Raw genomic sequence first — 24,369 nt, 5'->3', positions numbered from 1 at the left:
TCTTCGTGATGGACGTTTTGACTTTTGGGTCAACCAGTTCATCGTCATCTTCCCAATTCGTCAAAAACAATAATGCGCAAGAGCACGAGGCCCAGTTTCCAAGGGCGACCGAAGGAATCATAAAATCACATTATGTTGATGACTACCTCGATAGTTTCGAGAACGCGGAGCAGGCTAAACTGGTTACAGAGCAGGTTCGTTATATACACAGCAACGGTGGATTTGAAATTCGTAATTGGTTATGCAATGAGAGGAAAGTTTTGGAGCATTTGGGTGAACGTTCGAAGGCTTCGACAAAAGACTTGACAGCTGCAGGCGGTGATGATTCGGATAGAGTGCTGGGAATGCTCTGGCAGACGGAGACAGATATGCTGCGGTTTTCTACGACGTTCCGGGTTGAAATAGATGCACTCATTCGTTCGACAAGTGGACCGACTAAAAGGCAAATACTCAAGACCGTAATGAGCCTCTTCGATCCACTAGGGCTCCTTGCGTCTTTTCTGGTGCATGGGAAAATAATTATGCAGGAGGTATGGCGAAGCGGTATAAAATGGGACGAGTATGTGGGTCAGCGAATCGAACAAAGTTGGCGAAAATGGATCGAGTTACTGGACGTTGTAAGGAGAATTGAGATACCTCGATGTTACTTCGCAAATGCTACCACCGAACGTTACCAAACTCTGCAAGCGCACTTGTTTGTTGATGCCAGCGAAGCGGCGTATGCTGCAGTCGTGTACTTCAGGATTATCGATATGGAAGGTAACCCACAATGCTCGCTCGTGACCGCTAAAACCAAGGTCGCTCCTTTAAAGTATGTGTCTATACCGCGCTTGGAATTGATGGCCGCCGTCTTAGGAGCTCGCTTGTTAACGTTTGTGGTAGAGAATCACACGATTCCAATTCAACAGCGCTTCTGCTGGTCTGATTCCAACACAGTATTGGCCTGGCTTCGTTCGGAACATCGCCGCTATAAACAATTTGTGGCTTGTCGCGTAGGAGAAGTGCTGACGTTGACGAAGGAAAACGAATGGCGGTGGGTCCCAAGCAGATTAAACATCGCAGACGAGGCCACCAAATGGGGCAAAGGGCCATGCTTCGACGCTGGTAGTCGTTGGGTCCAAGGACCGGAGTTCTTGAGCAGGGCGGAGGAACTGTGGCCTAAAGCAGTTGCGTCAACAGTTTCCACCGAAGAGGAATTACGTCTATGCCACTTGTTCCACAAAGCAATTAAGCCGTTGCTCGATTTCAAGCGCTTCTCCAATTGGAACAGACTGCTACGAAAAGTAGCATTCATTTTCTATATTTTCACCGTTCATAAAGCCAATAAAGCAAGTACTATAATGTTTTTTTTTTTTTTTTTTTTTAGGCTTTGTATGGGATTATTTATTAATAAAGCGTACATATTTATTAACTAAATTATATCTCGCGCTATCGAGGACTGTTCCGCCAAGCTTGTTGTTCAATTATCCATTCCAAATATTTTGACACCCACGTATAGATGCCTGCTAGCTCAGTGCCCCCGCACGCAGGTCCCGACGAGACTACTCCGACCAGGTAGTACTTGTCGTTCTGACGTAGCACAAGCGGTCCGCCCGAATCTCCCTGGCAAGCGTCAGTGGCCGTTCCATCTTCGTTTTGTTCACCCAGTGCACATAAATGACCATCCGTAACGTTGAACCTCACAAAATCCTTGTTGAACCGCTGGTGACAATCGCTACGAAGCACAGGCCGAACGATCCCTTTAGCAGCACTCGGGAGACATCCTCTGAATTATCGATACCCCAGCCTATAACTGTGAGATTTTGAGTTTCCGGCAGTTCTTCCTTCTCCATATACAGGCAAATGGGCTGCACCTGCTGATTCATTTTGATCTTGGTCTTCAGCTCGATAACGGCTATGTCGTTCAACCGACGTAGCGACCCGTACCGTGAATGCCGTCTGACTCGGGCAATCTCATACGTGTCGGCCATTCCATCGTCCGCTTCGGTTGTCCCAACGCGCACTTTCAACGCGGTGAACTCACTTCTGAAACAGTGCGCCGCGGACAGTAAGAACCTCTCGGAAATGATCGTGGCTCCACAGCGGTGCACAGTGGTGTTGTAAATTACCAGCGCTATGAATGGAAACTCACCGCTTTCGGCCCTGTCCACCACTCCAACGATGTGGTCGGAAATTCGAGTGGCCGTTGCGTTGAAAACAGCGTTGCACTGCTGTTGCACAACGTCGCAACAGCCAACCATCCGGGAACCATCCGATCGGCATAGCTTGAGCTCGCCACCACCGACCGTGGTACATGCGGAAGCCTTACGGCACTGGCCCGGTCTTCCATTGCTCAGTACGCAGTTGTCACCCTCATACAGCGTCTTATCTTCAAACACAATGTTCGATGCGATTTGATGCACTAAGCACCCCAAAAACAAAATCAACATAATTAACCGCATTTTGTAGTGAGGGGCACGCAAATTATTCACGATCACTTTCCTATCAATTCAATTCATGAATACAAATCTCCTACGTCACAAACGATCCACAAACACCATTTATTACTGCTCGGAAATTCTAATGAGCTGTCACGCGAGTTTCATTCCGCATATCAACGGGATGGCACCGGGGATTATCACTTTAGCTAATTTATGGGCAATAATTGCGATAAGTGTCATCGATCACACACGCCACAGTCGCGATCTGCCGCGCTCGGGCCGGACTGTCTGCGTCCGAGTGGTTCAAGATCACCGAAGGAACCGACCTACGAAGATTTAAGAGCAGCCGAAATCCAGATTCTGAAAATGGTACAGTGGGCCGTCTATCCAGATGCATTTGACCTCAAATATCCTGTCATACTTCCCCGGAAGCATAATGTAACTTACTTGATCGTGGACTACTACCACAAGAAGTTCCTTCACGGAAATTCCGAGACGATCGTAAATGAACTTCGTCAAAATATTACATTCCCCGGATTCGAGTTATCGTAAGAACGGTGACAAGATTGTGTCAATGGTGCAAGGTATACAAATCGCAACCGGTTGTACCAAGAATGGGTCCACTACCTGAAGCTCGTTTGTCTCCCGGAGTGCGTCCGTTCAGTTATATCGGCATCGACTACTTCGGACCAATTCTCGTCAAGGTAGGCAGGTCCAATGCGAAAAGATGGGTCTGCCTCATTACATGCTTAACAATCCGTGCTGTACATGTAGAAGTCGCTTATGATTTGTCTACTCAGTCCTGTATCGCTTGCATCCGCAGATTCATATGCAGAAGAGGAGCGCCGTTGGAGATATACTCCGATAATGGGCGAAATTTTGTCGGAGCAGATAGTATTCTACAAGAGCAAATCAAACGCATCGATAAAGTAGCTGCAGCAACATTCACGAACACGGAGACGAAATGGTTTTTCATACCTCCATCCGCTCCCCATATGGGAGGCTCATGGGAGCGTCTGGTACGCTCAGTCAAGACAGCACTGATGAGTATACCACAGGATAGAAAATTCGACGATGAAGCATTATTGACCCACCTTTTGGAAGCTGAATCAATTGTTAATTCAAGACCGCTCACTTACTTGCCGCTTGATTCTCCGGAACAGGAGGCGCTAACCCCAAATCATTTTCTCTTGGGCAGTTCGAGTGGTGTTAAGCAACCTTCTGTAGATTTGGGATGCCCAGACCAAGTGCTCCGTAACAGCTGGGCGCAAATACAATAAAAGTTGGACCATTTTTGGAAGCGTTGGATACGGTAGTATCTACCTAGAGTATCTACCGAGGCGAACCAAATGGTTTAGCGAAGCTAAACCTGTCAATTCCGGCGACATAGTGGTCATCATCGAAGATAAGAAACGTAACGGGTGGACGCGTGGACGGGTTCTGGATGTGACGAAAGGAAGAGATGGCAGAATTCGACAAGCTGTAGTTCAAACTTCAAGAGGGTTGTTCCGAAGACCGGTCTCCAAATTGGCGGTACTAGATGTCGCGAATGGCTGTAACGCTGAGGTCATCACTCATCCTTACGGGGAGGGGAATGTTGGAGACGTTACCCGCATCTGGCAACCATGCCAACTGATGTCTAATACTACGAGACTATGATAGGGACGAAAGCGTAGCGATAGACAACTACATCCAGACAACGGCAGATAGATAGTTCGAGCAATACTGTGACCACATGCATGGTGTATGTTATTCGAGAAAATCTTATTAGCTAGTTAAAATAGCATTTTTATATAAAAGTAAAGTTTCCGTTATCGATATAATCCAAGTGCTAAATATTCGGATGAAGGATCAATCAATTGAATTCAATATCAGATTAGAGGAGATATTTTGCATGTTGTATCCAACTGAGCAGGTTAGACGATGATCATAGTGAAACTGTTAATTACTAAAGATCATACTATATTTCTATAGCAATCCCAGTAAAATCTGAAGAGCCGTTTAAAGTGTATCATAAAGTTATACTCGTTATTGAATTAGGTATGGCATGAATTTTCCTCTTAAATATTATACTTACTGATCATCATTATGTTATAGATCATAACCCTACAGTGAATGCAAGTTTGTTCGAGGGATAGAGTTACCAAACAATCGAACCGAAATTGTGAGTTAATCATTCGATAGTAAAATAGATTTTTACTAAAATATAATAAAATTCTAGCTTAAAGCATCACGCTAAAAGAACGGTTTTGTTATTCCCGAACAGTAAGATTAAAAGATTTTAAGATTTTAAGATTTTAAGATTTTAAGATTTTAAGATTTTAAGATTTTAAGATTTTTAAGATTTTAAGATTTTAAGATTTTAAGATTTTAAGATTTTAAGATTTTAAGATTTTAAGATTTTAAGATTTTAAGATTTTAAGATTTTAAGATTTTAAGATTTTAAGATTTTAAGATTTTAAGATTTTAAGATTTTAAGATTTTAAGATTTTAAGATTTTAAGATTTTGAGATTTTGAGATTTTAAGATTTTGGGCGGCTTTTAAGATTTTAAGATTTTAAGATTTTTAAGATTTTAAGATTTTAAGATTTTAAGATTTTAAGATTTTAAGATTTTAAGGTTTTAAAATTTTAAGATTTTAAGATTTTAAGATTTTAAGATTTTAAGATTTTAAGATTTTGAGATTTTAAGATTTTAAGATTTTAGAATTTTAAGATTTTAAGATTTTAGATTTTCAAGTACGATTTTAAGATTTTAAGATTTTAAGATTTTAAGATTTTAAGATTTTAAGATTTTAAGATTTTAAGATTTTAAGATTTTAAGATTTTAAGATTTTAAGATTTTAAGATTTTAAGATTTTAAGATTTTAAGATTTTAAGATTTTAAGATTTTAAGATTTTAAGATTTTAAGATTTTAAGATTTTAAGATTTTAAGATTTTGAGATTTTAAGATTTTAAGATTTCAAGATTTTAAGATTTTAAGATTTTAAGATTTTAAGATTTTAAGATTTTAAGATTTTAAGATTTTAAGATTTTAAGATTTTAAGATTTTAAGATTTTAAGATTTTAAGATTTTAAGATTTTAAGATTTTAAGATTTTTAGATTTTTAGATTTTTAGAGTTTAGATTTTAAGATTTTAGGATTTTAGGATTTTAAGATTTTAGGATTTTAAGATTTTAAGATTTTAAGATTTTAAGATTTTAAGATTTTAAGATTTTAAGATTTTAAGATTTTAAGATTTTAAGATTTTAAGATTTTAAGATTTTAAGATTTTAAGATTTTAAGATTTTAAGATTTTAAGATTTTAAGATTTTAAGATTTTAAGATTTTAAGATTTTAAGATTTTAAGATTTTAAGATTTTAAGATTTTAAGATTTTAAGATTTTAAGATTTTAAGATTTTAAGATTTTAAGATTTTAAGATTTTAAATTTTAAGATTTTAAGATTTTAAGATTTTAAGATTTTAAGATTTTAAGATTTTAAGATTTTAAGATTTTAAGATTTTAACATTTTAAGATTTTAGGATTTTAAGACTTTAATGTCTCATTTTTGAACTTTAAAATTTCAATTTTTGTTTTTTTTTATTACATACGTCTTGTTTTTCCTTGATGACACGACTATAGGATGCTGATCAGGCCGTGACTGCATTCTTCGACTACTCGCATGTTACCATTGCTTAGCAACTACTTCCGTTAATCCCATTCCGCCAGATTGCTCTTGTACCGGACTCCATCAAATAGTAGGTCGAAGCATGATCCTGACAATTTTGTTTTGTAGCAAAAATTGCCTGCAACAAATAATAAATAATACATTCACCATTCATACATTCAGTAGGGACACGGCAGGTATTTTCGTCTCGAAAACCAATAAAAGAGATGCTTTTTTGTAAAACTCATACGTACCAAATCGTAAGCTCAGGAGAAACGTTCTGCTATAGTGGGGTTCTAGCAAATGTACGTTGCTTTCGTTGGTTTTAGCCCCTACGACGATGGACGGAAATACCTGCCGTGTCCCTACTGGTCGGGGTTTTCATTTCAGTCGATCAAAAATAAAAACTTACCAGCGCGGTTTCATTTATCCTGCTTCCTGCTCCTGGTTGATCTTTTACGGTACTTCATCAGGCATACTCATCCAGAATCCAACCTTGGTAGTTTGGATCTGCAGGAAAGTCTGAAGTCTTATTGGAAAGAGATCGGACACTGGACCGGTTACTCGTGTACGATGATGAAACTGAAAAACATCCCACAATTATTTATCAGGCGATCGAAAAAACTATCAGAAACTTACCTGTACAATTTCACTTACAGTGCCAATTCCACATAGGTAGGTCAACGAAGCACTTTGCGGCTCCATAGCATCCTTCTCGTTATTCGTCTTTCTGTAAAAAGATGTGATTCTTTGCGCCGGCTGGGTACAAATAAAACCGCATACTAATCTTACCTACAAGAGATTTTGTCACGGAAACACTGTTTTATATTTCAACCACTTCCTAATGACTTACTTTTGGTTTTGAAAAGCAATTAAACTAATATTATTTGAATAATCATCGTTTTTCGATGCGAGCAGAATGGGATGAAAATTAGACTGACTGCCGGCAGAAGAGCTTGCTTTGTTGACATTTTACAGCGTGCTTTGTGAAGCGATATCACTGTTCGTAGTAATATTACGCTGGTTTCGCGGGTTTGGCAGGTAATTTAGCGTTGGATCGACGTAACTGAAAAAGTAATTTTCTCGATTGAATGCTGCGTCGAGGAATGCAATAAAGCGTCAATATTGAACAATATTACATAAAATTGTTATTACGTGCGTTTTCATGTACGTTCCACGAAAATACGTTGCGGCATATTAATATTTTTTTGCTGTGATAAGATGGTGTGTTGGGTGATGCCGGGCCGAATTCGAACGTTCTGTGAAGCAGCTTAGGGGCCCTCCTTAGCCGTGCGGTAAGACGCGCGGCTACAAAGCAAGCAGGGTTCGATTCCCAGTGCCGATCTAGACAATTTTCGGTTTACAAATTGTCTCGACTTCCCTGGGCATAAAAGTATCATCGTGTTAGCCTTATGGCACGGCAAATGCTGGGTAAAGCGTACCATTGGTACTTCGCGTACCTTAAGGAATAAAATAGACCCCATCTCGCGGTCCTTAGCCCTTTTACCCAACAACTCCTATCCCTAGCTCCCGCGGTGCTGGCCGGGATACGAGCAACCTTAGGGAAGATCGGGTAACCAACCAATGGTCGTATGCTGACAGGGAAGGGGGGGTTTGCTCCTCTCCGGAGGTTCTCCATGTTAGGGGCGGCTGATCATCGTCCGAGTGCCAGCGAGGGACTCTAAGTGAAACTGTGCACCATGGTCCACGGAAATAAGGAGGAATGGTCCTCCGGAAATTTAGGGAATTTGGTATCAGGCCCTGCCAGCCAAAAAAACTCACGCAACGAATAATCAACAAGAGAGTACGGACCGGAACCATCGGCGAAGACTAATGCGACGAAAAGGGACTAGCGATTGGAAACTCGGTTCGTGGAACTGCAAATCTCTCAACTTCATCGGGAGCACACGCATACTCGCCGATGGGCTCAAGGACCGTAGATTCGGCATCGTAGCGCTGCAGGAGGTTTGTTGGAAGGGATCAATGGTGCGAACGTTTAGAGGTAATCATACCATCTACCAGAGCTGCGGCAACAGCTTTCGTAGTGATGGGCGATATGCAAAGGCGCGTGATCGGGTGGTGGCCGATCAATGAAAGAATGTGCAGGTTGAGGATCAAAGGCCGGTTCTTCAACTTCAGCATAATCAACGTCCTTAGCCCACACTCCGGAAGCACTGATGATGATAAGGACGCATTCTACGCGCAGCTGGAACGTAAAGTACGACAGCTGCCGAAGCCACGACGTCAAAATCATCATAGGAGATTTGAACGCTCAGGTTGGCCAAGAGGAGGAGTTTAGACCGACTTTTGGAAAGTTCAGCGCCCACCGGGTGACGAACGAAAACTGTCTGCAACTAATTGATTTCGCCGCCTTCAAGAATATGGCCATTTGCAGCACCTACTTCCAACACAGCCTTCCGTATCAGTACATACACCTGAAGAACAGACAGAATCACAAATCGACCACGTTATTATTGATGGACGGCACTTCTCCGACATTATTGACGTCAGGACATATCTTGGCGCTAACATCGAATCTGACCACTATCTGGTGATGGTTAAACTGCGCCCAAAACTATCCGTCATCAACAATGTTCGGTACCGACGATCGCCGTGGTACGACTTAGAGCGACTGAAGCAACCTGATGTCGCCACTGCATACGCGCAGCTTTTCGAGGCAGCGTTGCCGGAAGAGGGTGAGCTCGATGGGGCCCCTCTTGAGGACTGCTGGAATACCGTTAAAGCAGCCATTAACGACGCAGCGGACAAGAACGTCGGGTATATGGGACGAAGTCGACGGAACGATTGATTCGACGAAGAGTGCAGACAGATTCTGGAGGAGAAGGACGCAGCGCGGGCGGTCGCGCTGCAGCAAGGTACCCGGCAGAACGTGGAACGTTATAGACGGAAGCGGAGACAGACCCGCCTTTTTCAGGAGAAGAAACGCCGCCTGGAAGAAGCGGAGTGCGAGGAGATGGAACAGCTGTGCCGTTCTCAAGAAACACGCAAGTTCTACCAGAAGCTCAACGCATCCCGCAAAGGCTTCGTGCCACGAGCCGAAATGTGCCGGGATAAGGATGGGAGCATCTTGACGGACGAACGTGTGGTGATCGAAAGGTGGAAGCAGCACTACGAGGAACATTTGAATGGCGCTGAGAGTACAGGCAGTGAAAGTCAAGGCAGCGGAGGAGATGACTACGTCAGTTCAGCGGACGATGGAAGCCAACCAGCCCCCACCTTGAGGGAAGTTAAGGATGCCATCCAACAGCTAAAGACCAATAAAGCAGCTGGTAAGGATGGTATCGGAGCTGAGCTCATCAAGATGGGCCCGGAAAAGCTAGCCACTTGCCTGCACAAATTGATAGTCAGAATCTGGGAAACTGAACAGCTACCGGAGGAGTGGAAGGAAGGGGTTATATGCCCCATCTACAAGAAAGGCGACAAGCTGGAGTGTGAGAACTTTCGAGCGATCACCATCCTTAATGCCGCCTACAAAGTGACATCCCAGATCATCTTCCGTCGTCTGTCACCATTAGTGAACGAGTTCGTGGGAAGTTATCAAGCCGGCTTCGTTGACGGCCGCTCGACAACGGACCAGATCTTTACTGTACGGCAAATCCTTCAAAAATGCAGTGAATAACAGGTCCCAACACATCATCTGTTCGTTGATTTCAAGGCGGCATACGACATTATAGACCGCGTAGAGCTATGGAAAATTATGGACGAGAACAGCTTCCTGTGAAGCTTACCAGACTGATCAAAGTAACGCAACGGTGGATGGTGTGCAAAACTGTGTGAAGATTTCGGGCGAACACTCCAGTTCGTTCGAATCGCGCCGGGGACTAAGACAAGGTGATGGACTTTCGTGCCTGTTGTTCAACATTGCGCTAGAAGATGTCCTGCGGAGAGCCGGGTGTAATAGCCGGAGTACGATCGAGTACGATATTCAACAGATCCAGTCAATTTATTTGTTTCGCGGATGACATGGACATTGTCGGAGGTGCAAAGGTGGAAGAACTGTACACCCGCCTGAAACGTGAAGCAACAAAAGTTGGACTGGTGGTGAAGACAAAGTACATGCTAGTGGGCGGAACCGAGCGCGACAGGGCCCGCCTGGGAAGCAGTGTTACGATAGACGGGGATACCTTCGAGGTGGTCGAGGAATTCCTCAAGTAACCAAAAGTTCCTTTAAGAGTACGTTTTCGCTTAAGCAGCTCTGTGAAGCTGATTAAGCGAAAAACGTACTCTTAAAGGAACTTTGGTTACTTGGGTCGTCTACCTCGGATCCTTGCTAACGTCCGATAGCAATGTCCGTCGTGAAATACGAAGGCGCATCATCTGTGGTAGTCGGGCCTACTCCGGGCTCCAGAAGAAACTGCGGTCAAAAAGATTCGCCACCGCACCAAATGTGTCATGTACAAGACGGTAATAAGACCAGTGGTCCTCTAAGGACATGAAACATGGACCTGAGGACATGAAACATGAAACTACTCGTAGTATTCGAGAGAAGGTGTGCTTAGGACCATATTAGGCGGTGTGGAAGAGGAAGGTTTGTGGCGGCGAAGGATGAACCACGAGCTCGCCCAGCTATACGGAGAACCCAGTATCCAGAAGGTAGCTAAAGCCGGAAGGGTACGATGAGCAGGGCATGTTGCAAGAATGCCGGTCAGCAACCCTGCAAAGATGGTGTTTGCTTCCGATCCGACAGGTACGAGACGACATGGAGCGCAGCGAGCAGGATGGGCAGACCAGGTGCAGAACGACTTGGCGAGCGTGTGGCGTATCCGAGGATGGAGAGATGCGGCCTCGAACCGTGTATTGTGGCGTCATATTGTTGATTCAGAGTTATCTGTTTAGATGTAGACTAAATAAATGAATGTGTTAGCCTCATGATATACGAATGCGAAAATGGTAACCTGGCTTAGAAACCTCGCGGTTAATAACTGTGGAAATGCTTAATGAACACTAAGCTGCGAGGCGGCTCTGTCCCAGTGTGGGGATGTAATGCCATCAAGAAGAAGAAGAAAAGTGAAGCAGCTTGCGCCCAGCGGGGCATGCAGCGCGATTACTTGACAATTGACAACGATCAACCCGATGGCTTGTTGTTTTGTTGTGCATGTTGAAATTTAGGTTGGAATTTTAGTTCATAGGTACTGCATTTGACTGAAACTTCTATGTCGGTTGGCGAGGCTGTGAGTGCACAATGATGCTCAATCTGCGGAGACAATGATTGCATGCCACAGTCGCCAAGCAAAGAGAACAGGTTACAAGCTCTTCATAAATTAATTCGAGAACTCGCCTCAAGGACCTCAAGGGAAGTTAATTTTACCGGTATAATGAAAACATATCTGTTTTAAGATGTGGTTTGATAGGAGTACCAAGATTTTTTATGTACATAAAAAATCTTGAGGAGCTACTTTATTAAGAATTAAACATTAAGGCTTCATGCCATGTCATTCAGAATGGCTGCCTTGCGGCTTACCAACACAGTCAAACAATCAGCAATCCCACCCACCCCGATCTGCACAGATAAATTTAATTTATATATTGCCTACATACCTGACAATCTTGTCACAAAAGTAAATCTGGACTTAGTTCTAAGTTCAATCTATGCGGCGGTATGATGTTATTATCACATAGCGCTAATTTAGGAAGATGGTATAAGCAAGTGAACAACGTGAAAAAAAATCTCCCCAGTAACGCACTATGCCAACGACGTCGCCGGTTTCAACACTCTGCACGTCGTCGGTAGCGTCGTATGCAAGCAATCATTGATCAGCAGCAGACAGTGATGTCGATATGAACTATTGTGAAATCATGGCGGAAACATGTAAAATATCGATTTAATTAATCAATCTTTTCCTAACGCATTATGTATTGATGCAATAATAATAACTTATTGATTTTGTTTTGGGGTGCATTGTAAAAATTGAAAAATCGGGGCAAAAAATGATCTTGTTATTGGTGCGTTTGAGCAGCTGGCAACAACAGTTGAGGATGTAAACATAAACAGCCAGCATCGTGAAAACATAATTCATAAATATTCACCTAAACCAAAGAAAAACTTATGCTTTTCTGACAAATTCCATCAGTTAATCCCATGCTTAGACTGTATTGATTAATACTGCTGCCAAATTGGGCTGAATTCTTCCGAATTCGTGCAATGTTTACTGTTGTCGGATGTTAACAAAAAATTTGTCACACGTGTATGCTTACTGAATTGGTATTGGGTGTTTCCATCACTACAAATCCATGGCTGATGATTTTTATGACACAATCACATTGCAATTTGAGTGTCACAACGCTTCACCTTAAGGACATAGTTGGAAGAGTACCACGATGGCAGTCAAAATGGCACCGGACCTTCTACGCGTCAACCCCACACCTCCCGCACTCCTCTCCCACCAACATTCGAATTCATCGAACAGCTTCGAACAAAAGTTTAATATTTAAATTACTAACCTGTTCACAGCATATTTATTCACTTCCCGTGCTAATGAACATGTTTATCCAGAGAGTCCTATGTATTTCGGCTCAAATAATATTATAAATCAGCAGTTTCGTGTCAATTTATTAGCCGTTCGCGATTTGGTGGGTTTATCACTGCACTTCACTTCTTCTAAAAGGGCACTGAAAAAAACAAGTTTTCACTTACTTCTCCGCACATGAGCAGCCCGAAATGTTGATGGAATGCAAATTAAACATCACTTTTCGAAATCAGTCACTTGTTTAAACCGAAAACTTAATATAAACTGCTATTTTTGCCCGAAAAAAACGATTAAAAACTGATCGCGGAGCGAATGTCAACAACGGCACCGGCAGCAGCAAACTAATAACTAGGGTGGTTCAAAAAATAATTTTGCTCCGCCACGCTCAGTCGAATATGATTTATAATTTGGGTGTCATCCGATGGTTTGGGCTGGTTTGAATAGAAGCTTACCGTGCACAGGTCGTTTCAGGTTTGTATGACAGTTGATATGGCGAGCTTGAATTTAACATTATTCTGATTCTGGCACTCCGTCATTGGACGATGGCGAGGGGGGAGACCATATGACTGGAAGAAATATTCAAGAGCTTTAACTCCATAGACAATCCATATTGAATGGTCGTTCCAATAGTTGGGAGTCGATTTTAATTGAGGTTGCGAATCTTTAGTATGATAATTGGGCTTCTCAGAAGGCATCACTGAAATTTGTCAGTGATATCTATCGCACCAGGGGCAGATATTTCTAGTCTAGTCTAGTCTACACTATCGCACCAGGGGCTTGTGCTTCAAACAAAAAGTGTGAGATGGGGGTGAGTAAAATGCTATTTTTGCGTTACGAAATCAAAAGATCTTTCCTGCGATGCGGTTTTCGTTCAGTGAAGTCTCTGGAATGTTGCTTTCAGCTATGCGGGTTCTCTTTTCGCCAGCCTTTGGAGGGGAGGCACTTTAGCCAGCGTAATAAAAGGTTCAGTTTCCCATACTAGTTTTCATATAAACTTGAACCGGCTTGCGGTCAACCCGTTTTGTTCAAATCGGTTTTGGAGGACACTCGGAGCATGGAACGGAATCGTGTGAGCGTGGTGGAGCTGGGTCGTTTTGAACCACCCTACTAATATTCTTTGTTTTTATAAATACGACACCAATACTACTACAGTATATGAAATGTTTTATTGAACCAATACTTTCAAAGCTTTGTTATGGTACTCAACCCACCTTCACCTTAACTGACATTCGAGCAATGGTTGCTTCGATGCTTCTGTGTTTCTGAGCTGCGTTTGCAACTCCAATAGATGTTACCTTCAGGTGACGCATTCTTGACATGGAATGGAGGAATCGTGCTTCATTGCTTCCTATTACAAATGGTCCATGTTTTGTACAAAACATGATATTTTTTGCACGAGAACCACACTAGCGGTGGGTCGATTAATCAGGTTTCTTGAACCGTGTGACTAATTGTTCATTCGAACTGAGATAATGGTTCAAGCAGGTTCAAGTAATGACCTTTTGTAGTTCTCAAGGTGTCATTTCGTAAATCCAAGATTTACCTTCAGCAGTTTGAAGATGGATGAATCATGCATTACTCAACTGGATATCGTACACTGCAAGTATATAAATACACAATTATCAGAGCTGTTTTATCAACAGGACTACCAATGTAATTGACCAATTCGACTGTGACTAAACGATCGCACAAGCAACTGCACATCTTCTACGATGAGTTACATGGCGGAAGAAAAGATTAAACTCGCCGGCGAAGACTCCAAAGACCGGCTATATGAAGCCAAGCAAAACCAGAAAGCGATACGGATTTTAACGGTTGCCGCCTATGTCCTGTGCGTATCGCTGGTGGCCATCATGCTTTCGCTGTATTACATCTTCATATGGGATCCAAGCACGAATCAAATGAACGCCAAAACCCAAACAGTTGGTCAGTTTCTGAGCGTCTGATGTCTCGCCGTCACCGATTCGGGTTCGAATCTCACTATACACACTTTTATATATTTTTTTCTTTCACAGATAACATCGTCATACCGGACAACTTGGCTATCCAGCTGGCGAACCGCAGCGAAGTACCGGCGGAGCTATTCTACACCAACCTGTACCGACACCTGATCCACAGCAAAACGATCAAGGCCCGGAAATCGGCTGCCATTCGGGAGTCGTCCAACTTGACCCGGCTGATCCAGCTCTACCACCAGCAGCGGGATGGCAGTGAGGGGCGAGCTCAGGCCCTAAGCGATCTGGAACCGCTGGTAGACGGGACTGCATCGTATTTATCGTCAGCCGAAAGCACGCAGCCGCCGCCATCTTCGGCGTCCGATATCATGATGGCCGACGAGGACGACGGTGGCGACGACTACGAGCAGAGCGGTAACTACGGCCTCTACTCGAATCACACGACCATACAGCTGGACCAGGACGATGCGACGCAGCAGTGATTTTACACAATATTTCCAAAAGGATACTAATTTTCTATTGAAAATGGCGTAGGCGCCAGTCACACACAACACAACACTCTTTCACGATGCGATTTTTGCGGCTAGAGTCACGACACCACAATCAATTCGGCGATAATTTTACGGATGTGTTTACTGAAAACTAAATTATTCAATTTTTCGGTGGTTTGTTGTTAGAGAACATGCCTTGGCGTTAACGGAGTAGGCTTTGACTTTTCACTGGCACTGAATGTGGAGAACAAAAACAGCAATAGGTGCTTGGGAAAAGAATTAGACTCTGCATGGAACTCTTTATACTTGGCGATTGGTAAGAAGTTACACACTGAACAATGTGGCCTAAATTTGGAGAAATCCTCGATCTAAAAAACTGTCAAAATCATTGAAAATCGAAATTGCTTTAAATAATATTAGCTCCGGCATTTTTATCGGTGCGGAACAAAAAAGAAGAAGGGTTGATAAGAAAGAGGAATAGATACATCATTACTTATACACTATTATAGATTTACTATCTAGTCATAACAACGCACTTTTATTCACTATTTCAATTAAATCCACTTCCTAAAATTTACTTTTTGAACTTTAGTGAACGAAGAAGAATAACCCAAATGACGTTAGTTACTGTCCAAAACAAATCACAATTGCGAAACGTTTAACTCTATTTACTCTGAGCACTCGAAATAAAGACATAGCAAAGCAGAAAGTGAGTTAATAAAAATCATTTTAATGGCAGAGAATCATGCTAATTCGAAGGAGAAGGGGAAGGTCATAATATTACTAAATGTTGTATGAATCGACATGTTGACGACACTTGAAGATGTCATTAGTTGTTAAGTTTAAGTGAGATAAGAAGAATAAAGAGAATTTTAAATTATGCAAGTCTGGCAAGTTTTCATTCAAAATCTGTATGATGTTTTTTCTTAAGAGTATTGCCTGTGGTAGATGTGTGTGCTGCCGCCAAACATTTCAGAATTTTTAATCTGTTCCGTCAGCTAGCGTTATGGTTTAAAAAGGAGTTGACAAATAAGCAGAAACTCAATTTAAAACAATAATATCTCTTTTTTATTTTCTAAAAATGTCATCGCTTTTTTTTCTCGTCTAATCATTTCACATTTTGTCTTTAAAGCTCTATTCGGTGGACCCAATTTTTACCCAATTTAATCTTTTATTCTTCTTCATCCTCCCCATCCCCCAAACCGTACTGCTCGTCGATGATTTGCCTCAAACACTCCCGCGTCGACATCCGATCCAAGTTGCACAGTCCACTGAAGTCCAATTTGCTCAGCTCGTTGGCCATCTGTTTCAGCTTCTCCTCGCGGATGATCTTCTGAGCCGTTTTGAGCTGCGTCGATGAGGACGCCTTCTGCAGATAGGACGCCACCTTGGCACGCTTCTGCTCACGTGTTTCGCTCTCGTCATCCTCCGTCAGCAGGTGGGCGTTCTCCTCGAGAATTTCCTTGATCTTTATCCGACTCTTGGAAGTCGATTTCCTCACCCGTTGCATCGGTTTGAGAGTTGAGTCTTTCGTGCTACGCCGATTGCGGGTCGCTTTTTGATATCGCTGAGGTTCTTCCTGTTCAACAGATTCCTTCAGTTCCTCCAAGTCGTCCTCTGGTTGGTCATCGTCCTCGAATTGTTTTTCTTCCTCTGCATTATCCGCTTCGTGCTTATCATCCTCGTCATCTTGCAGAACTTCATCCTCATCCTCATCATCTTCTTCCTCTCGTCCATCGACTTCAAAAGGTGGAAACTCCGGATCGCTCAGCGATCCGCTCCCACCGAGGTTACTCGTTTCCATTATGTCATCAAAGTTCAGCCGGATCTTGCCGGGTTCCAGCGACTGGCGTCGCTTCATGATGAAAATGCATGGTTTGGTTTTGATCTTGACCGGAAGTAGCGACTTGTACTGCAGCCCGATGCTGTTGAAACACTCGACAAACTCCAGAATTTCGTGAGTTTGTCCCAGGAGACGCATCTCGTCCGAGTATTTATCGCGCGCTTCTGTCAGCAGGTAGTCGAAGCTGTGCAGCCGCTGCTCACCCGGAAAGAGGTCCTCTTCTTTGCTGTATCTGCGTATTAGGAAATGGAGTTTTAATGTTTGACAGTAGAACGTGGAAGTGGAAGTTTCTTACACCCAATCCGGATTGATTTGAGAGAACCTGGAGACGCCGCTCTGAGCGGCCATATTATCTATGTGGACGGTAATGTTCGTTTCTCCGGCTGCCAGTCGATGGAATCTAAAAACATCAATTTGATATTCATCGATTCTTTATACCAAAATAATCTGGAAAAGGTCACCTTGAGATCGCGACTCCTCCAGGATAGTTGGTTCCCGCAACTAATAGGAGAAACATTGTAAGAAAAGCATTTCCGAATAAATGGCCAATGGCGACGAATGATAGGAACTTGTTGATGATTGTCTTTTTTCGATTAATCCATCTGGAATAAATTGGGAAGGGAGTTTGATTAGGGTTTAGTATCACAAAATCAGTCACAGTCCTAATCTTACTCTGAATCACAATCGCAGCCACAGTTTCAATCTTTCTCAGTCCTAGTCCCAGTCCCAGCCTAGTCCCAGTCGCAGTCTCAGTCTCAGTTCCAATCTAAATCCCAGTCCTAGTACCAGTCTCTGTCCTAGTCCCAGTCTCAGTCTCAGCCCAGTCCCAGTCCCAATCTCAGTCTCAGTTGGATCACAAAACCAGTCTTAGTCCAAGTCTTACTCTGAATCACAATCGCAGTCACAGTTTCAATCTTTCTCAGCCCTAGTCCCAGTTCCAGTCCCAGTCCAAGTCCCAGTCTCAGTCTCAGTCCCAGTTTCAGTCCCAGTCCTAGTCTCAGTCCCAATCTCAGTCCCAGTCCCAGTCCCAGTCTTAGTCCCAGTCCTAGACTCAGTCCCAATCCCAGTCTCTGTCCCAGTCCCAGTCCCAGTCCCAGTCCCAATCCCAGTCCCTGTCCCAGTCCCAGTCTTAGTCCCAGTCTCAGTCCCAATTCTATTCCCAGGCCCAGTCTCAGTCACAGTCCCAATCTCAGTCCCAGTCCCAGTCTCAGTCCCAGTCCTAGTCTCAGTCCCAATCTCAGTCTCAGTCCTAGTCCCAGTCTCAGTCTCAGTCCCAATCTCAGTCCCAGTCCCAGTTCGATTCCCAGTCCCAATCCCAGTCCCTGTCCCAGTCTCAGTCCCAATCCTATTCCCAGACCCAGTCTCAGTCCCAGTCCCAGTCTCAGTCCCAGTCCTAGTCTCAGTCCCAATCCCAGTCTCAGTCCCAGTCCCAGTCCCAGTCCAAGTCCCAGTCTCAGTCCCAGTCTCAGTCCCAGTCCCAGTCTCAGTCCCAGTCCTAGTCTCAGTCCCAATCCCAGTCTCAGTCCCAGTCTTAGTCTCAGTCCCAATCTCAGTCTCAGTCCTAGTCCCAGTCTCAGTCCCAATCTCAGTCCCAGTCTCAGTCCCAGTCCCAGTATCAGTCCCAGTCCCAGTCTCAGTCCCAGTCCTAGTCTCAGTCCCAATCCCAGTCTCAGTCCCAGTCTTAGTCTCAGTCCCAATCTCAGTCTCAGTCCTAGTCCCAGTCTCAGTCCCAATCTCAGTCTCAGTCCTAGTCCCAGTCTCAGTCCTAATCTCAGTCCCAATCTCAGTCTCAGTCCTAATCCCAGTCCTATTCCCAGACCCAGTCTCAGACCCAGTCCCAGTCTCAGTCCCAGTCCCAGTCCAAGTCACAATCCAAGTCCCAATCCACGTCCCAATCTCAGTCCCAGTCTAAGTCTCAGTCCAAATCTCAGTCCCAGTTCCAGTCCCAGTCCCAGTCTCAGTCCCAGTCCTAGTCTCAGTCCCAATCTCAGTCCCAGTCCTAGTCCAAGTCCCAGTCCCAGTCGTAGTCCCAGTCCCAGTCTCAGTCCCAGTCCTAGTCTCAGTCCCAATCTCAGTCCCAGTCCTAATCCAAGTCCCAGTCACAGTCTCAGTCCCAATCTCAGTCCCAGTCCCAGTCCCATTCCTGGTCTCAGTCCCAGTCCCAGTCCCATTCCTGATCCCAGTCCCAGTCCCAGTCCCAGTCCCATTCCCAGTCCTAGCCCCAGTCCCAATTTCAGGCCCAGTCCCAGCACAGTCCCAATCTCAGTCCCAGTCCTGATCCCAGTTAAAGTCCCAGTGCCTAATCACAGTCGCAGTCCCTGTCCTGGTCCCAGTCCAAGTTTCAGTCCCAGTCCTAGTCTCAGTCCAAATCTCAGTCCCAGTCCCAGTCTCAGTCCCAATCTCAGTCTCAGTCCCAGTCAAAATCACAGTCCCAGTCCCAATCACAGTCCCAGTCCTGGTCCCAGTCCCAGTTTCAGTCCCAGTCCCAGTCCCAGCCCCAGTTGCAGTCTCAGTCTCAGTCCCAATTTCAGGCCTAGTCAAAACCCAGTCCCAGTCTCAGTCTCAGTTCCAATCTCTGTCGCAGTCCCAGTTCCAGTCGCAGACCAAGTCTTAGTCTTGGTCCAGTTGGATCACAAAATCAGTCTCAGTCCTAGTCTTACTCTGAATCACAATCGCAGTCAAAGTTTGAGTCTTTCTAAGTCCCAGTCTCAGTGCCAGTCCCAGTTCCGGCCTTAGCCCAGTCCCAGTCTCAGTCGCAGTCCCAATACCAGTCCTAGCCCAGCCTCTACCCAGTCCCAGTCCCAGTTCCAGTCCCGTCATAGTCCCAGCTCAATCCCAGTCCCAGTTGGATCACCAAATCAGTCTCAGTCCCAGTCGTACTCTGAATCACAACGGTCCCACCGTCCCAGTTCCAGTCCCAATTCCAGTCTCAGTCCTAGTCCAGCCCCTGCCCAGTCCCGTTCCAGTCCCAGTCCCAGCCCAGTCCCAGCCTCAGTCTCAGTCCCAGTTCAAATCTCAGTCTCAGTCCCTGTCCCAATCTCAGTGGCAGTCCCAGTCCCTACCCAGTCCTAGTCCCAGTTCCAGTCCCAGCTCAGTTCCAGTTTCAGTTCCAGTTGGATCACCAAATCAGTCTCAGTCCCAATCGTACTCTGAATTACAATCGCAGTCACAGTTTCAGTCCCAGTCCCAGTTGAGGTCCCAGTCCCAATCCCAGTCGCAGTCCCAATTCCAGTATTAGTCCTAGTCCAGCCCCTGCCCAGCCCCAGTTCCAGTCCTGTCTCAGTCTCAGTCCCAGACAAGTCCCAGTTTCAGTCTCAGTCTCAATCCCAGTCGCAGTCCTATACCCAGTCTTAGTTTAAGTCCCAGTTGGATCACAAAATCAGTCTCACTCTGAAATACAATCTCAGTCACAGGGTCAGTCTCAGGTTAAGACCGTATCCCAAACTCCAGTCTCAGTCTCAGTCGCAGTCCCAGTTTCAGTCTCATCCTGAATCACAATCTCAGTCACAGTTTCAGTTCCAGTCCCATTTCAAGTACAAATCCCAGGCCCATCTCCAGTTCCAGTCCCCGTTCCAGTCTGAGTCCCAGTCAGTCGAATCGAAATTGACAAAAACACCAAATCTAACAATCATACTCACATCCGATTGCACGCGCATGCGGCGGCCACGTTCAGCAGCGGAAACACGTAGATGATGAAGCGTAGCTCCTTGTGGGGCAGCATCGAAAACAGCAGCACAAACACCACCGCCGGAATGACTAGCCTACGGATCCGGCTCTCCAGCACCAGTCCGAAGGGGACGAACAGCAACGATAGGCCCATGGCACGGGGCAGCGCCGAATAGATGTACCACAAAAAAGGCGAGGTACCCCAGTCGGAGCTTTTGTTCAGCACGGTGTTGAACCAGAACACTTCGGCTTCGGGCCACAGTAGGCGGCGCCAGAAGAAACTGTCAACCAGTACGGTTAAAACGATTAGCAGCACGCCTGCTGGGATGACAGTTTTTAGCACCACATCCAAGTGCACTCGTTTGTAGTACAGATCATACAGAAGATACAATCCCAAAAGCATGGTCAATTCCGCCCGGAAAATGATAATGGCGGCTCCGGAGCATACGATGAAAAGTTTGACACTTCGTGTCATCCAGTAGTTTACCGCCAAAAGCACCAGCGGCAGTGCCATGATGTTCGGCAAGGGACGGCTCATGTAGAACATGAAGTGAAACTGCGTGATGGTGATGAGAATGTACCACAGGGACACAGAAACGCCGAGCTGTTTGTGTATTGTGACGCGAAGCTTATTCCACGCGAAAATCACTGTTCCTGCCAGCGCGAAGCGAACTAAAAATTGTGCACGAAAAAAGTAGAAAATGCCAACCAATCAAATGACGATCTTCGGCGCGTAAAGTTCACCGTTTATATTTACCGACATACTGCATCCAGAATTTGTTAATTTCGAAGAATTCGAGCGCTGTGGCGATCGGTGTCACCAAGAACGTGACGAAAAGCGGCCCCAGGAAGGATCTGGGAACCACTCCGGGGAATTCGTGATGATCATACTGCAAGAAAGATACTCAAATTCGATGAAACGTTATCACCAAATCACAATCTCAACGCCTACTTGGGTCAGGTTCAGCCGATGGTAAAGCAAGTCATGAATCGCCTGAAGATTGAAGCTCTCCTCGACTTTTGTGAACGGCGTGTAGACACAGTGGGCAGCTGCAATCAAGAATACCAGCAAGGCCATTGATGTGTTATTTTTCGCTTCCTGGTTCCGTTGACGACAGAAGAAAATCTCTTGAATGAAAGTAGCACGAAGAAGTCAAAATTATGTTTCATAATTTACTTCACGATTTACCTTTACCTGCGCTAGATCGGAGATCCTTTATCCTCTTTCGCAAACTATTTTCGGAGGGTGTTCCGACGTCACCGGATTACGCCATTGAAGCCAAGCCTCTCTCTTTCTCGATCAACTGACTGGCTATGAATAATCGGAAACGATAGAACCAAACAAAAGGCATATAATTACAACGACAACCTCCCTCAGAACGAAACAAACGTAATTTAAGAACGAAAAAAAAACTGGCCGACCGGATAAAAATAACCAAAAATGAACTAAAATATCAGCCGATTGGGCTACTACCATACACGTAGTAGATTTTCTTAGCAGCAGCAAGCTAGTAGTAAACGACTGACGACCGGCAGAGACGTACCGTCGACGGTGGCAGGCAAAACAAAAATAAACACGCGTGACGCGTCGCCGGATGACGTTTCCCGAGCGATTTAGGGTGATCGGAACGATGCACCGTATGTCGTCTGGCCCTGGTGTGCCCCGTCGGAAAGAGCGTAGAAAATTGCTAGCAATGTTGAATGGGAGATTGTGTGGAAACTTGAATGCAACATTTTTGTTTTGACAGTTGAGGATCATCCCATAAAATATCGACAGAAAATTTCATGTCTTGTTAATTGCCTGCGTGGAAGTGAACTTTAAGAATTGAAATTTCAACTGCACTTTAGCAAGAATTGAAACTGAAGTTCATCAGGATCGTTTTTATTCATCGTGTACTTCTAGGTGGCGCATCCTTCGTTCAACATTTCGGTAAGGTTGGGCATTTATACTATATAAAGGACGGATACAGCATGGCGAGGAAAGGTAAGGCAAAAATGTATCTTAAACTTACAAGATTATGCATGAACGAGATCTACAGCTTCTACAAACAGACAAAGGGTACGCTGATGGAAAATCCGCTATCACCATTTTTGTGCGAACTATTCATGGCGAATTTGGATTTTGGAATGGATTTTAAAAGCGAATTATAATTTACATAAGGACATTAAATTCACCCACGATGAGATAAAGGAAGGTGAATTACCTTCCTTGTATCTACTGGTTATCAATGGAGCAAGTAAAACATTAAACCTCGAAATCTACAGGAAGCACACCAATACCATGCGAGTAATACATAGACATAGAATAATTCGTATCAACATGGAATGGCAGCATCTTATCACACGATGCGAAGGATGCAGGTGACACCCATGTGCGTAGAAGGGAAACGGATGAACTTCAGTCCCGTATGATCAATACGTCAACAGCCAGTTACTCCATCGATTAAGGAAATTCGGCATCGATTTAGTATTCTCCAGCAGAAGTAATCAACTTAAGACATTGCTGGGCTCCTCAAAGGATAGAGTAGAAATGTTGTGATGGGGGCACTAGCCAAGACTCCCTCTGTCTCGCCCAGCGTTAGCACCGCGCAATGACGGGTGCCGCACCGATTGCATATGATGATGACCTCGGAAGTGCCTACCACTGCGCTGGTTTAAAGGCGCCCAGTGTTAACCTTCTTTTCCGAAAGCCAAATTGTTCAACCATCAATCAATCAATCAATCAATCAATCAATCAATCAATCAATCAATCAATCAATCAATCAATCAATCAATCAATCAATCAATCAATCAATCAATCAATCAATCAATCAATCAATCAATCAATCAATCAATCAATCAATCAATCAATCAATCAATCAATCAATCAATCAATCAATCAATCAATCAATCAATCAATCAATCAATCAATCAATCAATCAATCAATCAATCAATCAATCAATCAATCAATCAATCAATCAATCAATCAATCAATCAATCAATCAATCAATCAATCAATCAATCAATCAATCAATCAATCAATCAATCAATCAATCAATCAATCAATCAATCAATCAATCAATCAATCAATCAGTCAATCAATCAATCAATCAATCAATCAATCAATCAATCAATCAATCAATCAATCAATCAATCAATCAATCAATCAATCAATCAATCAATCAATCAATCAATCAATCAATCAATCAATCAATCAATCAATCAATCAACTCCAATCAATCAACTCAATCAGTCAATCGATCAATCGATCGATCGATCAACTCAGTCAATCAATCAGTCGATCAGTCAGTCAATCAATCAGTCAATCGATCAATCAAGTCAATCAATCGATCGATCAGTCAGTCAGTCAGTCAATCAATCGATCAATCGATCAGTCAGTCAGTCAATCGATCAATCAATCGATCAATCAACTAACCGATCAGTCGATCAATCGATCAATCGATCAGTCAATCAGTCGATCAATCAATCAATCAAGTCAATCAATCGATCAGTCAATCAAGTCAATCGATCGATCAGTCAACGATCAGTCAATCAACTAATCGATCAGTCAATCAGTCAATCAGTCAGTCGAATCAATCAGTCAATCAATCAATCAATCAATCAATCAATCAATCAATCAATCAAGTCGATCAACCAATCAGTCAATCAGTCAGTCAGTCAATCAGTCAGTCAATCAATCAATCGATCAATCAATCGATCAGTCAATCAATCAATCGATCAATCAATCAATCAGTCAGTCAATCAATCAAGTCAATCAGTCGATCAATCAATCAATCAGTCAATCAATCAATCAATCAATCAATCAATCAATCAATCAATCAATCAATCAATCAATCAATCAATCAATCAATCAATC

The 24,369-nt window shown here is 43.8% G+C and overlaps 3 protein-coding genes, 1 long non-coding RNA gene and 1 pseudogene across 12 annotated transcripts in view; 2 read left to right on the top strand and 3 right to left on the bottom strand.

Annotated features, from left to right (window-relative positions):
* Nucleotides 1-15,888, top strand: part of LOC134215501 (uncharacterized) — a 52,985-nt gene extending 37,097 nt beyond the window's left edge. Inside the window, exons 2-3 of the mRNA XM_062694685.1 lie at nt 14,201-14,483; nt 14,573-15,888. Coding sequence (XP_062550669.1) covers nt 14,270-14,483; nt 14,573-14,994 — 636 coding nt within the window. The 5' untranslated portion in view covers nt 14,201-14,269 and the 3' untranslated portion in view covers nt 14,995-15,888. The remainder of the gene's footprint in view (nt 1-14,200; nt 14,484-14,572) is intronic.
* On the top strand, nt 9-1,390 carry LOC134207436 (uncharacterized). The gene is made up of 2 exons (XM_062683159.1): nt 9-1,283; nt 1,367-1,390. The coding sequence occupies exons 1-2, from the start codon at nt 9-11 to the stop codon at nt 1,388-1,390; spliced, it is 1,299 nt and encodes a 432-aa protein (XP_062539143.1).
* On the bottom strand, nt 1,370-2,729 carry LOC134215493 (CLIP domain-containing serine protease C9-like; annotated as a pseudogene).
* LOC134215487 (uncharacterized) lies at nt 6,022-6,801 on the bottom strand. The gene is made up of 3 exons (XR_009980190.1): nt 6,709-6,801; nt 6,324-6,651; nt 6,022-6,208 (listed from the first exon to the last, which is right to left on the bottom strand). It is a non-coding gene; the product is annotated as an uncharacterized LOC134215487 (long non-coding RNA).
* Nucleotides 15,889-16,075: 187 nt separating the features above from the next.
* LOC134207695 (probable Dol-P-Man:Man(7)GlcNAc(2)-PP-Dol alpha-1,6-mannosyltransferase) lies at nt 16,076-22,076 on the bottom strand. Of its 9 annotated transcripts, none has more exons than XM_062683503.1 (8): nt 21,992-22,076; nt 21,708-21,820; nt 21,465-21,611; nt 21,270-21,402; nt 20,485-21,184; nt 17,308-17,448; nt 17,142-17,246; nt 16,076-17,078 (listed from the first exon to the last, which is right to left on the bottom strand). In XM_062683503.1, the coding sequence occupies exons 3-8, from the start codon at nt 21,588-21,590 to the stop codon at nt 16,175-16,177; spliced, it is 2,109 nt and encodes a 702-aa protein (XP_062539487.1). In that variant the 5' UTR covers nt 21,591-21,611; nt 21,708-21,820; nt 21,992-22,076; the 3' UTR covers nt 16,076-16,174. The 9 variants fall into 9 exon arrangements, with proteins under 9 accessions (XP_062539487.1, XP_062539485.1, XP_062539482.1 ...); XM_062683501.1 differs by having other exon boundaries at nt 21,465-21,640; nt 21,702-21,820; nt 21,992-22,075; XM_062683498.1 differs by having other exon boundaries at nt 21,465-21,640; nt 21,992-22,075.
* Nucleotides 22,077-24,369: the final 2,293 nt, after the last annotated feature.

This window comes from Armigeres subalbatus, chromosome 1 (genome assembly GCF_024139115.2).
Source record: "Armigeres subalbatus isolate Guangzhou_Male chromosome 1, GZ_Asu_2, whole genome shotgun sequence".
NCBI lineage: Eukaryota > Metazoa > Arthropoda > Insecta > Diptera > Culicidae > Armigeres > Armigeres subalbatus.
Note: the sequence above shows the minus strand (reverse complement) of the source record. Positions and strands in the feature narration are given on the sequence as shown.

Excerpts from the sequence above, each read along its gene's own strand:
- LOC134207436 (XM_062683159.1), top strand. The coding sequence starts at position 9 with ATGGACGTTTTGACTTTTGGGTCAACCAGTTCATCGTCATCTTCCCAA. Across the intron at positions 1,284-1,366 it reads GGAACAGACTGCTACGAAAA|GCTTTGTATGGGATTATTTA; the intron begins GTAGCATTCATT and ends TTTTTTTTTTAG.
- LOC134207695 (XM_062683503.1), bottom strand. The coding sequence starts at position 21,590 with ATGGCCTTGCTGGTATTCTTGATTGCAGCTGCCCACTGTGTCTACACG. Across the intron at positions 17,449-20,484 it reads GCATGCGCGTGCAATCGGAT|ATGGATTAATCGAAAAAAGA; the intron begins GTGAGTATGATT and ends AATTTATTCCAG. Across the intron at positions 17,079-17,141 it reads CAAATCAATCCGGATTGGGT|ATACAGCAAAGAAGAGGACC; the intron begins GTAAGAAACTTC and ends CCTAATACGCAG.